At 36.6% G+C, this 17,006-nt stretch overlaps 1 protein-coding gene across 1 annotated transcript in view; it reads left to right on the plus strand.

Annotated features, from left to right (window-relative positions):
• The window catches only part of GPR158 (G protein-coupled receptor 158), a 287,610-nt gene that overhangs the window by 130,422 nt on the left and 140,182 nt on the right, over nt 1-17,006 (plus strand). Inside the window, exon 3 of the mRNA XM_061126225.1 lies at nt 12,288-12,390. Within this exon, the coding sequence (XP_060982208.1) occupies nt 12,288-12,390 (103 nt within the window). The remainder of the gene's footprint in view (nt 1-12,287; nt 12,391-17,006) is intronic.

Raw genomic sequence — 17,006 nt, forward strand, 5'->3', positions numbered from 1 at the left:
GGATGATGATGATCAATCATATCTAGCTCACTGAGTTGCTATGAGGATTAAATGTATTAAAGTGTTTTAAAAATATTGACTAGCATATAGTAAACACTAACCAAGCACTTGTAAAATAAAATTATCAACTCTGTGACATAAGAAGTATTGTTACTCTCGTAGGTAAGGGAGCTAAGACTTCATGAGACTGAGTAATTTGCCATCTTCCCTTGCAAGTTTCTACTGCTATTAAGCAGTTAATCTGGAACTTGAATTAGAGTGTGTCACACTCCAAAGTCCATGTTCCTGACCACTTACTCTTAAATATCATCCTCTCAATGCTTCAGTGAAGCTATCATTAAACACATTACGGAGCATCAAGAGCAGACGCCTTGGAATTCACTGCCACAAATTTCCTTCTATTAATCAGAGCATTTTTATGATTTATTCAATAATGTTTTCAAATCTTTTATCCATTTCTCCATGGGTATAAGAAACTTTAAGAAAAAGTCGTGAGAAATGCTTTGGTGAAGTCTGTGTATATGCCTTATATGTTTATATATTTTATTGGGATTGCAGACATCCTCAGAAAGGAAATGAGGGTATTTAAAATTTTTTAAGCTTAGTGCAAATGCTTATTACTCCTTGTAAATTCCCCAGTGTTCTTGAATATGTTTCTTTTCTGAACTTTTATGTATGTTTTATTGGAAAAAATTTTCTTCTGTTTTAAAAAATCTGTTTTCGTAAAGTCTAGGATGCATGTCAGTTTTAGATGACATTCCTACTCATAGGTATCAGGAATGCTAAAATTACATAGCTACTTTATATTTTCACCCCAGTTTTTTGTTGGTCAGATTAGAGTTTCAGGTAAGGCAAAGCATACTAAAGTTCTATGACTGGAAAGAGTGTGAGCAAATTTTTGAATGTTATGCCATAGAGATTATTTAGAGGGGGTTGTTTTGATGATAAAGAAAGTTTATAACCAGTATTTTTACTGTTTATTTAAAAATGTATATTCCTAAAGTACTTGGAAACATTTTTGATGTTAAATATTTACTTAAAATTTGTCCAATTTTTGAAAAACTTTTTTGTGGTTCAGTGATGAACTAAGGACATTTATGCATCTTGAATTTTTTTCTAGAATTAGATACATTGTTTAAAATATTTTGCATGTTTTTCAGCTGAAAATGATAGCAATTATGCCAATTAAAATGATTTTCTTTGTGAATGATAAATAATATTTTATTTTTCTCCGTAATAAAAGAAAAGCTCAGTGCCCTTTGAGAATATAACATTTAGTTTTGATTTAGCGTTTAATAGGCGGTATAGTTCCTGGCTTTTGGTTTAGCCTTGTGCCCTTTATTCTTTAGCTGATTTGCTAATTACTATTGAAAAACCCTCTAAAATTTCACTGGGGAAATGCAGATGTACATTCAGATTCTAAATACTTGAGAGGCAGCCAAGAACTGAGTGCATGCAAACACATTCTGAGTTTTACATAATTTTTTATATAATTACTTTTAATTTCCAGAAACTTCTTCCTTTGTTATCAGTACATAGATCCCTTCTCTATCAGCAAAAATGGAATGGTTAAAATATTATGATTCTTTCAAATAAATCAGAATAATGAAATACAGAATTTATATGATAGGTGAAAGAGAAGGGGACATAAAAGATGGAGGGGAATATGGGATAATATAAATTGTATAATTTTTATTGAAATGAAAAACATTGCATAGAGGTATAGAATCGTAAGTATACAACACAACAAATCATCACAAAGGGAACACACCTGTATAAGTACCACTCAGGTCAAGAGGACAAGAATCACCAGACTCCAGAAGGTCTTCACATGCCCCAATGCATCACTTTCTCTCAGCTATTCTCCTAAACTAACAGATATCCTGATTTCTAACACTTCATATTTTACTTTCTTATTGTAAACATTATATAAGTAGAATAATGCAGCACACATGACTTATTTTTTCAATATTGTTTGAGAGATTGAGACAGTCACCCATGTTGTTGTACATATGGTGGTTCAGTCACTAAGTTGGGTCCCACTCTTGTGACCCCATAGACTGTAGCCCACCAGGCTCCTCTGTCCCTGGGATTCTGCAGGCAAGAATACTGGAGTGCGTTGCCATTTCCTTCTCCAGTTGTTGTATATAGCATTGGCTTATTTTCTTCGTTGTACAGTATTCTATTGTATGAGCTTCCCTGGTGGCTCAGATGGGAAAGAATTCACCTGCAATGTGGGGGATCTGGGTTTGATCCCTGGTTTGGGAAGATCCCCTGGAGAACAGAATGGCTGCCCATGCCAGTAGAATTGCCTGGAGAATAATATTAGATAGATACAATTTATTTCTCCATTCTACTTTAGATAAACATTTGGCTTCTTAACAGTTTGGGATTAGTGCACACAGTCCAGCTGTTTTTGCTTGTCTATTAGAGCATGTTTGCGTATCTTTCAATTGAGTATATACCTAGGATTGAAATATCTAGTTAACAGGATATATTATGTTCAAATTTAGTAGGTAGTGTCAAGTTCATTTACAAAAAGATTGTATTAATTTGTGTGTCTGTCAGCACTATAGGAGGATTCTACTTATTCCATATCCTCACTAACACTAAAATTGTCAGTTGTTAAAATTTTAGCTATCTTGATAGGTATGTATTGGTTATCTTAAATTTGCTTTTCTTTGATAACTAATAAAAGTTAGAAACTTTTCTTATATTTATTAACTACTGTGACATTCTATTCATACCTTTGCTCAGTTTTAAATTGGAATGTTTATCATTTTCTTATTGAGGTATAAAAGTTTTTTTATATTTGGTATTTGACCTCTTGTATTATTTCTATTAATAATTGTCTGAGCATTCTTTGGCATTGCCTTTCTTTCATACTGGAATGAAAACTGACCTTTTCTAGTCCTATGGCCACTGCTGAGTTTTCCAAATTTGCTGGCATACTGAGGGCAGCACTTTAACAGCATCATCTTTTAAGATTTGAAATAGCTCAGCTGGAATTCCATCATCTCCACTAGCTTTGTTTGTAGTAATGCTTCCTAAGGCCCACTTGACTTCACTCTGTAGGATGTCCAGCTCTAGGTGAGTGGTCACACCATCATGGTTATCCAGATCATTAAGACCTTTTTTGTACAATTCTGCTGTGTATACTTGTCACCTCTTCTTAATATCTTCTGCTTCTGTTAGGTCCATATCATTTCTGTCCTTTAATGTGCCCATCTTTGCATTAAATGTTCCCTTGGTATCTCTAATTTTCTTGAAGAGATCTCTAGTCTTTCCCATTCTATTGTTTTCCTCTGTTTCTTTGCATTGTTCACTTAAGAAGGCTTTCTTACCTCTCCTTCCTATTCTTTGGAATTCTGCATTTAGATGGGTGTATCTTTCATTTTATCATGTGCCTTTTACTTCTCTTCTTTCCTCAGCTATTTGTAAAGTCTCCTCGGACAACCATTTTGCCTTGTTGCATTTCTTTTTCTTGGGGATGGTTTTGATCACCACCTTCTGTACAGTGTTACGAACCTCTGTCCATATCACCATAGAGCAACTTCAAGTTTGCCTTTCTGCTTGTGGATTGTAGGTTCTCTGTGAACTAGACCAAGATTTTGTCCCTCTTTGTTGTTGTAGCAAAGTGCATACAATGGGGCTCAGTAAGCAACAGGTAAATAAAGTCAACAATGAGAAGAAAGTTGCCACTGCTTATGATCTGTGACCACAGGAAGCACAGGGTGTCAAAAGTAGTAATGAGTTTGTGGTTTAGTGGAGCTTATATTTATCAAGCCTTCGGACCTTTTTTCTGTAAAAAGATCTAAAAAAAAATTGGCTTGCTTACTCAGATAAAATCCTAACATTTTTCTGAGTCAGTTTCAACCCCCACAACCCCCACCAAAGCATCTTGCCATGTGTCAGTGTGAAGTCTGTAGACTTTTAAGGTGTCTGCTCCAGACACTGCATTGGCAGCCTTTAGCCCCTTGTTGTGAGAGTGGGCTCCGCTGAATATAACAAGAATGTTTCAAAAATTAACAATAGGAAATAGTTTCTTTTTTAATTTTAACTGTATCGTAAGAGAAAACATCCCTCCACCGCTCACCCCAACCCCCGCCTCCAGTCCATCAAGCTTTTTAAACCAGGTTCTCTGGCAGCTAATGAATAATAGAGACAAAATGTAGTTCTTTTCCTCCCTGGTGGAATACTGCATTATTTGTTATTCATGAGTTCTTGATTTCCTGGAAGATTGTTTGATGAAATAGGTGGGTGATGTACTCTGTCATTGCCTAGAGGCCTTTTAGATTTCCCCTGTTTGAGTGTTTTCCTTTTGTTTTAATAAACTGCTGATAGTTGTAGAGAAGAATCACTGGATGTTAGGATAATTAGCGTGTTTTAATTCCAAGTCCCCTCAATCCCACTTGGAAATTACCAGATTCAACATTTTACAGTATTTCTTCACAAGTTTCATAGAAGGAATGAAATACAAATAAATGTTGCTGGCTTTTTAAAATAATCTAGAAAACCCAGGTGGCATTAGTGGTAAAGAACCCACCTGCTAATGAAGGAGACATAAGAGATTCAGGTTCGATCCCTGGGTTGGGAAGATCCCCTGGAGGAGGGCATGGCAACCCACTCCGGTATTCTTGCCTGGAGAATCACCATGGACAGAGGAGCCTGGGGGTCTATCGTCCATAGGGTCGCACAGAGTTGGACATGACTGAAGCGACTTAGCATACATACATAGAAAACCCAGTTACTATTTTGTCTTGCCAGGGTCAAGCCTTTCATCTTTCTTTATGCTTCTCTGGTCTTGCCTTCTACTTTTTCAGTAACGCTCAGGTGGGTCTAGTGGTGAAGAATCTGCCTGCCAATCCAGGAGACATAGGTTTGATCCCTGGGTTGGGAAGAGCCACTGAAGTAGGAAATGCAACCCACTCCAGTATTCTTGCCTAGAAAATCCTATGGACAGAAGAGCATGGAAGGCTACAATCCATCGGGTTGCAGAGAGTTGGACATGACTGAGTATAGTAAATTCATTATAGCAGGAACCCTTTTTGGAATTAGATATGTCTTCTGTCAAAGCAGAGTAGAACCATATTTTTGCCACTAAAGAGAAAGAAGTGACAATCTGGACTGCCATGAACTCCCTGGTTTCCTTTGCTTGGCTTGCTGGGTTTAGTTTGGGACTAAGCACCTGTGAACTGATCTGATGACTCTCCTTAGACCCAGACCTATTTTCAGGAATTCAAGTAGAGAAGAGTTACTTTACTTATATGCCCTGAGATGAAGATTTGTTTTCTGAGATCTGAGCTTTGAGGACTCTGCTTTGGGAAGGGAAAGGCTTATTTTTTCGTTTGTAACAGGTGTAGGAATTAACCACATTTCTTAAGATACATTTTGTATATGCATTTAAAAATTAATAATTTTCACAGACTTGAAACTTAATGATTCAGCAAACCAATCCATTTTTGAATATTGCTTGAAACCAAGCAATAAAATAAAGTTCTTGAAATGAAGTAAATTCCAAAGTGACCGGACAGTAGCATCCGTTCCTGTTCATGGGAGAGTAGTTATTATTCTCTTTGGAGCCAGGCTCCTGGGGTTGAATCCTGGCTGTGCCAGGATTAAAACTTTAATTTTTAAAGTTTAACTTTAAATTAACTTTAATTAATTTAATTAATTTTAACTTTAACTTTAATTAAAGCTTTTAGGTTAAAGCTTTGGGCATTACCTTAGCAGTTGTTGCCTTAATTTTCTCATCGTTAAAATGGAGATAATGATAAAATTGATGTAGGGTTAAATGTGTTAATACTTATACATTGCTTAGAACAGGACTTGGAGTAAATATAAAGTACTTACTATTATTTACTCTCACTTTGTTATGTGTTATCTTGTGTATTCTTGGCTTTCTATGTTTGATGGTCTGGTTTCCATGTATACAGGCAATTAAAACATAATATAGGAGGGAAGAGACACTTCTAGAATAAGTCTATATTTTACAATTAAAATATGATAACAAAATTAAGAAGGAAAAAGAAAATGTAAAAACTAAGCAAAAGAACTCAAATAGTACAGCAGTCTGGGCTATTTAGTATATGAGAAAATAGCCATAAACCTTTAATAGCTCCAGAGGGCATTAGTGCATTTCAGCATAGTTCATTCAGTACCTATTGTTCAAAGTAATGATTCTGACTCATGAAGGAAATGTTAAATTCTGTTCATGATGTTCAGTTCAGAGAAGCCAGAAAGTGTTTCACATTTTAGGAAGATTCTAAAACAAAGTAAAACAAATTAAAAGGTATTTAAAGATTTCTAGAGGATTTTTGAATTATATAAATTTTATTGCATTTGCATTTTTGCCTCCTTCTTTCAGTCCAAATTAATCTTCAGAATGATATGTAAATATGATCCTTAGGCACAAGCATTGTTTCCATTAAATGCCAAACAATACTTCCCCTGTACGTATCTAATTTTAGCTTTCATTTTAGCCATTTCCCTGCTCTTTGGTACCTCCATACAAAATCATCATGACTGTCAAGGTGGCCAGGTTTTGCTCTGCAATTATGTTTAACCAGGTGTTTAGGTGAATTATATTGTTTAGTTGCTAAGTCGTGTCCAACTCTTTTGAAACACTGTGGACTGAAGCCTTCAAGGCTCCTCTGTCCGTGGGATTCTCCAGGCAAGAATATTGGAGTGGGTTGCCATTTCTTTCTCCACAGGTGGATTATATGTCATGGCAATTATGTGTTGTAGTATGCCCTGTGGACTTTATATAATTGTTGTTGAGGGAGAAAGACTATTTTGCTCTAAACTCTTAAAAACTTTTTTTAAATTGTGGTTAAAAATACATAGGGGCTTCCCTGGTAGCTCAGCTGGTAAAGAATCTGCCTGCAGTGCGGGAGACCCTGGTTCGATTCCTGGGTCTGGAAGATCTCCTAGAGACGGGATAAGCTACCCACTCCAGTATTCCTGGGCTTCCCTGGAGGCTCAGATGTTAAAGAATCCACCTGCAATGCCCGTTAAACAGCTTCTCATTTTTCTCTTCCTTTAGTCCCTGGAAACCACCATTCCACTTTATTTTTCTGTTAATTTAATCACTTTAGATACCACATAGAAGCATACAGTATTTGTGTTTTCTGAGACTGGCTTGTTTCAGTGAGAATGAAGTACTCAAGTTCGTTCATGTTGTATAACATGACAGGATTTTCTTTATTTTAAAGACTAAATAATAATTCCATTGCCTGTATATCCACATTTTATTTACTTATTCATTAATGAACATTTGAGTTGCTTCCACCTCTTGACAGCTGTGAATAATGCTCCAGTGAACATGGGTATTTGAATATCTTTTCAAGACTCTGCCTTCAGTCTGTTAGGTATATACCCAGAAGTGTGATTATTGAATCATATGGCAGTTTTTTTTTTTTTTTTTTTTTTTGGTTATTGAGTTCTCTATATCAACCCCTCATTGGATATATGATTTATAGATATCATCTCCCATTTAGTAGGTTGCCTTTTAATTTTGATGACAGCTTCCTTCTCTGAACAGAAGCCTTTTAATTTGATGGAGATTCATTTGTTTATTTTTACTTTTGTTTCCCTTGTTTTTGGAGTCAGATCTACAAAAATATTACAGATGTCCAGGAGATTGCCACCTATGTTTTGTTTTAGGAGCTTCTGATTTCAAATATTACATTCAATTCTTTAAGCCATTTTGAATTAAGTTTTGTAAGTGGTGTAGGGTAGTGGTCTAGTTTCATTCTTTTGTGTGGTAGTTGTTTAGCCTTCCTGACACCATTTATTGAAAAGACTATCCTTTACTCATTGTATCTTCTGATTTCTTTGTCATAAATTAGTTGACCAAAATATGTGTGTGTTTATATCTGTCCTTTCTATTCTGTTTCATTGATTTTTGTGTCTGTTTTTATGTCAATACCATACTGTTTTGACTGCTATAGTTTTGTGGTATAGTATCATGTTATCTGCAAATAGTGATAGTTGTATAATTTCCCTTACAATTTTGATGCATCTTATTTATTTTTCTCAGCTAATTGCTGTGGCTGTAAATTCCAGTACCATGTTGATGAAAGTGGGGAGAATGGGTATCCTGCCTTGTTCATGATCTGAAAGGAAAAGTTTTTCCTGTTCACCACTGAGTGTGATATTAGCTGTGTATTTGTTGTTTGTCATATGTGACCTTTATTATTTTGAGATATATTCCTTCTACACCTATTTTGTTGAGTCTTTTTTTTCTATCATAAGTAGATGTTGAATTTTGTCAAATGCATTTTCTGCATTTATCGAGATGACCTTATGATTTGTTGTTGTTAATGTGAATCATGCTGATTGATTTGCAGATGTTGAATCACTCTTGCATTTGTGAAATCAATTCCACTGATCATGGTGTGTGATCCTTTTAATGTATTATTGAATTTGGTTTGCTAATATTTTGTTGAGAATTTTTGGTTATGTGTTCATCAGAGATATTGGCCTATATTTTCTTTTGTTGTGTTATCCTTGTCTGGTTTTGGTACTAGTGTAATTCTGGCCTCATAAAATGAGTTTGGGAGTGTTCCTTTATCTCCAGTTTTTTGCATAGATTATTAGATCTTCATTAAAACTTTGGTAGGATTCACCAGCGAAGCTGTCTTGTCCTATACTTTTGCTTGTCGGGAGGTTTTTGATTACTGATTAAGTGTCCTTGCTGATAGTCAGTCTATACCACCATCTTAGACCCCCTTTCCTTTGGATATCATTTCCTTTTTTTTTTTTTTTTTTTGTCTTTCTCCATTTCTTTCAGCAGTATTTTTCTGTTTATAAATTTTTTACCTCCTTGGTTATTTAAAGTGCATTTAAAGTACACTAAATACATTTGGTTATTTTGTTGTTGTTCAGTTGCTCGTTGTTTCCTACTCTTTGCGACCCCATGGACTATAGCATGCCAAGCTTCCCTGTCTTTCACCAGCTCCAGAGTTTGCTCAAATTCAGGTCCACTGAGTTGATGATGCCATCCAATCATCTTGTCCTCTGTTGCCTGCTTTTCCTCCTGCCCTCACTGTTTCCCAGCATCAGGGTCTTTTAAAATGAGTCGGCTCTTCGCATCAGGTGGCCAAAGTATTGAAGTTTCAGCTTCAACATCAGTCCTTTCAATGAATATTCAAGGTTGATTTCCTTTAAGATTGATGGGTTTGACCTCCTTGCATTTCAAGGGACTCTCAAAAGTCTTCTCCAAAACCACAGTTCAAAAGCATCAATTTTTCAGCACTCAGCCTTCTTTATGGTCCAACTCTCACATCCATACATGAATACTGGAAAAACCATAGCTTTGACTATACAGACCTTTGTTGGCAAAGAATATATATATACTACTCTATTCTTGGTATCTAAGACTTTGTTTACCTGGATATATCTTGGCTGGATGAATGTTTAATAAATGTAACTCACAAATTCCATGTTAATTATGCACTTAGTTTCACAATCTACTTAGCTAAATAATGATACCTCACTGAATTGGTCTTCTTGGTGTCATTTGCTTCTTCCTTTCTGCCTAACATTTTAACCTTGGAGTGTCATGAGTCATCACTTTGAATATATTTCCTTCACTGCCTATAGGCACTCCCTTACTGATCTAGCTTTATCTGACCTCATGGCTTTGTCTATCATCTTTATGTGAATGATCACAAATTATACAGCCCAGACATCTCTCCTAAACTCCATACTACGTCATCAGACTGCTTATTTGATATGGAGATTAAATTTCAAATAGACATTTCACATTTGACATTTGAAAAAGTGAGCTTTGTGCTCTCTTCTCCATATTGATTCTACCTGTAGCCTTTCCTAGCTGCTTGATGACAACTCCATTCTTAAGGTTGCTCAAGCCAAAAACTTGGGAGTCATTCATTCTTCTCTTCCTATTTCAGCTATTGAGACATCTTGGTAGTTCTGCCTTCTTAAAACTGTACCTGAATTTGACTCAATGATTGACACAATGATTGCAGTTAAAAAAATAAGGCTCAGAGAAATGACAAGAAAAGCCCCAAATACACATAACTAGTAAGTCAAAATTCAAATATATATTTTCTGGCTGACCTCAAATAATAGATTCTCTTCTTCTACTGGTGCTTCTCCTAAGTAAATGTTATAATTGCCTTTTTACTTGTATAATTCAAAACTAGGATCTGATCTGCTCTATCACTGGATCTTTATAAGTAAAATGTGTTATTGCACTTAGGTCCTGGAGAAATTCTCTACACACAGGATAATTCTTTCATAAGTACTTGCCAACTCAGTTTACTTGACTGGTGCTTACCTGTCCTTGTATTTCAGTTCAGTTCAGTTCAGTCGCTCAATAGTGTCCGACTCTTTGCGACCCCATGAACTGAAGTATGCCAGGCCTTCCTGTCCATCACCAACTCCCGGAGTCCACCCAAACCCATGTCCATAGTGTCGGTGATGCCATCCAACCATCTCATCCTCTGTTCTCCTCTTCTCCTCCTGCCCTCAATCGTTCCCATCATCAGGGTCTTTTCAAATGAGTCAGCTCTTCGTATCAGGTGGCCAAAGTATTGGAGTTTCAGCTTCAACATCAGTCCTTCCAATGAATACCCAGGACAGATCTCCTTTAGGATGGACTGGTTGGATCTCCTTGCAGTCCAAGGGACTCTCAAGAGTCTTCTCCAACACCACAGTTCAAAAGCATCAATTCTTCAGCACTCAGCTTTCTTTATAGTCCAACTCTCACATCCATACATGACTACTGGAAAAACCATAGCCTTGACTAGACGGACCTTTGTTGGCAAAGTAATGTCTCTGCTTTTTAATATGCTATCTAAGTTGGTCATAACTTTCCTTCCAAGGAGCAAGTGTCTTTTAATTTCATGGCTGCAGTCACCATCCGCAGTGATTTTGGGGCCCCCCAAAAATATAGTCAGCCACTATTTCCCCATCTATTTGCCATGAAGTGACGGGACCAGATGCCATGATCTTAGTTTTCTGAATGTTGAGCTTTAAGCCAACTTGTGTTTAGCTCTGGGTTAACAAATGTGTTTTCAGTTATAAGATATAATTGGATCAAAGTATGTGTTGGGTGAAAAAAGAAAGGTAATAATGAAATAAAATAGTCAAATTATTTTAGAAAGCTTTTTTCCCAAAGATTTTTCTTGCTATAACCTGTGAATTTAGAGCATATATTAGCTCCTGCTACCTTACTGACTGTTTGTTAGAGTTTTCAAGATATGCAATGTTGATTTTGTTACTAATCATTAGAACTTAGATTGAGGGATTATTATTCTGATAATTTGAAATTTTCTCTCAAGGGCCTCTGTATTAAAGGGACACTTTATAACTTTTAAATTTACTAAATTCTGAGCTCCTCTAATAGATTATAATTGGCAAAAAGGCCAAGGGTTGGGATATAGGTAGACAGATACCAGAGAAGAAATTTCAATGTTGATCAAATTCTAGAAACACCTTGTTTTACTGGTAAGCTGTATTTTAATAGAAGCTGTTCCCTCCTTATGTACTTGAATGTAGCATAAGTGAAATATATTAAACTGAATTTTGGTAAAATTCAGTGATATCTTTGAAAGAAGCCAATATTAAGCTTTTGGGAGATATCCATTATGTCCCCTGGTATGACATATTTGGAAAGCCAGTCATTGTTTTTTGTCACGTTTAGGTACATGTTGAACATTTGTCTGTGAAACAGATTTTAGGTAAAGAGTGCTTCAGATCATTAATTTATCTTTTTTTCCTCTTCTAATTTGCACTTTAAAGTTTACTTGTTTTGTTAGTCCATCAATTTGTATTTCTTTCCCCAAGGAAGAAGTTTGATGACTACTTAATTCATAAGGGCAGTTTCCACATCTTAAATTCTATATATCTGTCTGTCCATCTACCTACCTACCTACCTATCTTTGCGTTGGTGGAAATATGTAGCATGGAATCGCTTAAAAATATTCTTACAGGCTTAGGAAATATGTCTTAAAGCAATAACATGATATTTGAGGTATTAAAAAAACTGTGTCTAATTGCTTCCTCTGGCAACCGAATGAGTTAAAGATATATGGCAACTGCAGCTGTAATGGCATATATTTAGAAAGAAAACTCAGTTTGCTACTTCTAAAAAAATGTCTGTTGGCAAACAAACCTAAAATAAAAGTTCAAAAGTGAGATTTTATTTCAGGAAAATGTGATCGTTCTGTTACCATTTGCAATGATGGATATCTGTGGGTCTTTATACAGTGAAATAACCTATGATCAACGGTACTGCTGTCTTTTCTTCTTCATAGTGTATGCCGATTAAAGGCCTAGGATTCGTGCTTGGAGCTTATCAGTGTATTTGCAAAGCAGGATTCTATCATCCTCGAGACTTCTCATTCAACAACTTTCAGAGTAAGTGCCCTTTGGTCCTGTTCATATATGTACATACCCATAATATCTGTCATAATTAATTATTCAGATTTTCTTTTAACCTTGTTGAAGTTAGATGATTAAATCCCCACTGGTTTGGCCTTCTTTCATCACTTAAGGAGTTTTTGCTTTCGTGTGTCATCTTGATATCATATCATATCGATATCCTCTGGCATATCACCAAAAATGTGTTTGTTTTAGGTATGTTTTCATTTTCAATACATTTTAAATGCCTAAAAATAATATTGCTGCTTGGTGAGACCAGTTAGAATTCAGTTATTGCGAGCTGTTGCTACAGAGAGTTCCTAAAACTAATTTTGCTAGTTTGCTTAATTTATTTATGTATCAATTTGTTTTTATGTTAGGTCTCTGTGCTACATGAAGAATTACCGCAGAGTTATTAACTTAAGGCAACACAGTCTTATTATCACACAGTTTTTTTTTTTTCATTTATTTTTATTAGTTGGAGGCTAATTACTTTACAATATTGTAGTGGTTTTTGCCATACATTGACATGAATCAGCCATAGATTTACATGTGTTCCCCATCCCGATCCCCCCTCCCACCTCCCTCCCCATCCCATCCCTCTGGGTCTTCCCAGTGCACCAGCCCTGAGTTGGGTAGCTTTTCATTCAAGCATTAAGTGGTTCCTCTGCCCAGGGTCTCACTGAACCAGAATCAAGGTGTCGCCTGCAGTGTGATCTGATCTGAAGCTCAGAGACTCCTTCCAAGTTCATTCACTTCACTGGCAGAATTCGGTTCCTTGCACCTGTGTGTGTGAGGTCCTTATTTTATTGGTAGATGCCAGTCTGGGCTTACTCTCAGCTTCTAGAAGCCTCTTAAGGTCAAGTCATGTGGCCCTTACTTTTCAAAGCTACCAAGAAAACCTCCCCAGTTCCTAATCCTGTTCATATAGAGTCTCATACAGTGTAATCATTCTATTAAGTCCTGGGAGTGTTATCCTGTCTCTCTGCCGTGTAATGTAAACCTAATCAAAGGAAAGACTATCCCATCATATTTACAGGTCTACCCGCATTCAAGGGGAGGTGATGATACAGGGCTTATACAGGCAGACCTCATTTTATTGTGCTTTGCTGTATCACACATCAAAGATACTGTACTTTTTTTTTTTTTTTTTACCAATTAAGAATTGTGGCAATTCTGTGTTGTCAGATGATGGTTAGAACTTTTTAAGCAATAAAGCATTTTTTTTTTTTATTAAAGTGTATATATTGTTTTAGACATAATGCTGTTGTATACTTAATAGACTGCAAGGTGGTCTAAACATGAATTTTATATGTACTGGGAAACCAAAAAATTGATGTGACTCACTTTGTTGTGATTTTACTGTGTTGCAGTGGTCTAGAAACAAACTAATAATATCTTTGAGGTATGCAGGTACTTTAGAATCAAGCTTACCTGGTCATTTTCATCTTACTCTAGAAGTTGTCAAAGTTGCTATTTGAATATTGATTTTTTTTTTCACATCAGCATGTAGCCAGCTATTGGGTATAATAATTAACAAAGAGTGTATGGAAAAATGAGGTGGTTTTATGGGAAGTTAGGGTTTGGAGTTGCTAGAACCAAGGTACAGGATTAGTTTAGATAGTCATCCATAAATCTTTGTCAGCCTCATTATTGGTCTGAATAGGAATTTGCATCTCTACTGGGTGTAATTCAAAGGATACATGAGATTCAAACCTGAGTGTCTTTCCTCTGGGAAACTTCGCAGACATTTATAGATTTTTTTTTCTTGGTTTTTCTCTTGGAAAGTACTGTTCTTCATCTTGAGACAGCTTCCACTTAACTTCTAGGTTCTGGAAGTGAGTAACATTTTGCTCTCTCCTAAGTCATATGATTCACAGGGTTCAACCCATGTTCTGAGTAATGGTTGTTGTAGGCATGATTCTAAGATGGACCCCCAAATTCTGTTTCCACATGTGTTGTACAATCCCCTCCCCTTAAGTGTGGGTGGCACCTGTGAATATAAGATGAACTCACCCCCTTGCTAGGGAGTGTTATGTAGTAAAAGTCATGGTACAGTTGCTCAAGTGTTTACATTGCATTCAATAAGACTCCTTCCCATAGGAGCAGACTGGAGAGAGACTCTAGTGCCAGCTTTGAAGAAGTAAACTGGCTTGTTGTGAGAGGACCGTGTGGCTAGCACCCCAGTGTGGCTACTGAGAGCTCAGGCAGCCAACAAGAATACAAGGATCTCAGTTCTATAAATGCAAGGATCTGTAAATTCTTCCAACAGCCTGGATACTTTTGGAAAGAGAATCTGGAGCTCCAAATGAGCCTATAGCCTGGCACAAACCTTGATTTCAGTCTAGTGAGACCCCGAGCAGAGAGCCCAGCTTCACCGTGTCAGACTTCTGATCAACAGAAACTGGGAAGTGATTGAATAGGTGTTTTCAGCTGTAGATTTCCAGTAAGTTACTACACCACAATAGAAAACTAATACAATAGCAGTGATGATATTTTCAGCATGGATGTGCTGTTCCTTGTGTGTGTGCATGCACGCGCGTGTGTGTGTACAAGACCATGGCAATAGCCCAGATACTTTGGCATTCTTCACATTTATGGTCCAGACAGAACATATGATTCAACACTGAAGGATTAAAGGAATAGGTTTTAGCTTATGTTCTGTGAAGGTATTTTGTATCTGGTTTACCCACATTTGTTCTCAGCTCCCACTATGTGACTGAAATAAAACATCTAAATATTGTAGAACTAGAGAATGACTGTGCCATTTGCTTATAACACCACCAGGAGAAACTAGTTAACCTTTAACAACTTATCTTTATTTAATTTGCACACTCCTACTTTCTTCCTTATTTTAAAAGCCAGTGTTTTTCACTGACCTACTCTAAGAGGAGGCTGCTTCTCTTCATAAGCCTAAATAACTTACATGTTGTACACACAACAGCCAGGAAAAGAGGCCACAGTTTTCAGAAAGATGAGCTATATTTGGGTGTAGCTGTGATTCAGCTTTGACCTCAGCACATATTTAACTAGAACTGGCCTGCCTCAATGACAGAACAGAAAGATGGCTACAAGTTATAATTTGAGGTCAGTAAATGCTGTTTGACCAAAAATATCTTTCCTGATGGCCTTGCCATCAAGTTGCATGAAAATCTAACATTATTCATTCCTTGGCCCAAGGAATACAAGTTATAACTCACTACGGTATCCACCAAGGACTATCCAAACTTTTAAAAAATATTTTTGATTATAATTCTACTACATTTCTTCATTTTAATATGTTGTTTTTAATTGTAATATCCAAGCACTTCGTATGGTCAGTTTTCATATAGTCTTGACGAGGTTATGATGAAGTAAGGAATGACCAGATGAATCCCTTGGGCCAAAGGTAAAGAAGATATTGAAGACCCCCAAAATGAGATAATGTATGTAAAACAGCTAGCACAGTACATGCCATATAATAAGTGTTCTTAATAAGTACTTGGCATATAATAAGCGTGCATGCTCAGTTGTTCAGTCTTGTCCAACTCTTTGCAACCCCATGGACTGTAGCCCACCAGGCTCCTCTGCTCATGGAATTTTAGGTGTTCATGCTGCTGCTGCTGCTGCTAAGTCGCTTCAGTTGTGTCCGACTCTGTGCGACCCCATGGACTGCAGCCCACCAGGCTCCTCCGTCCATGGGATTTTCCAGGCAAGAGTACTGGAGTGGGGTGCCATTGCCTTCTCCTTTAGGTGTTCATAGATGTAGTTAAATAAGTGAATAAGCAAACAAACAAATATACACACATATATAAACGCACATCAGTGATCCATGTAAATAGAGAATCCTTAAGTATCCTTGGTATTTAGTACTTTGTCTCTTTATATTTGGATAACCAATTTTTTAATCTAGAATTCTTGGAAAATGAATTCTACATGGATCAGAAGGAAGATGGCACAGCAAAAATCTGTAACAACTAGTGCTCTATTGAGAAGGGCAGTAGGAAGGAGATTTAGGAATTAAAGGTAACAGGAGGAAATCAGTTGCTTGTTAGGGCAAATGGGATGTAGGAAATAGAGATGCCCCTGAAAATTTATTTAATTTATAGCTGTGAATCTAGAGAAAATATCTGAAATTCCCACCTGTAGTCTTATACCTCATTTAGAGAGAGTAACTAAGATGTGGTTTTAATCTATTAGAGAAGATGTCAGTGCTAAAACTCCTGTTAAAAATCCTGTTAAAATATGAAGTGATTTAAAATCTTCATTTAGATGTAGGACCACAGTAAACAAAGGGCTTGTAAAGACCAACAAAGATTTGTTCAGATGACTTGATTTAAAACTGTGCTGACAGCCCAGAGACTGTGTTCCTAGCATCTCTCTTTAGATTGGTGGTCATAGGAGAGGTAATAGGGTCTGACATCTGGATAGTAGCAGGATTTCAGAATCGCCAAGTACTGATGTGTAACTGTCTCTTCAGATCCAGGCTGTTCACTTCCAGGTTGATGAGACACAAGCTTATGACAAGCTCATCTTCCTCAAATCCATCTGTCACAGTATGAACTGTCTTCAGTACAATCTCATTTCTCTTTCTTGTGGACACATTACCAGCCTCTCAGTTTTAACCTCTCTTG

The sequence above is a fragment of the Dama dama genome, chromosome 23, assembly GCF_033118175.1.
Source record: "Dama dama isolate Ldn47 chromosome 23, ASM3311817v1, whole genome shotgun sequence".
NCBI classification, from domain to species: domain Eukaryota; kingdom Metazoa; phylum Chordata; class Mammalia; order Artiodactyla; family Cervidae; genus Dama; species Dama dama.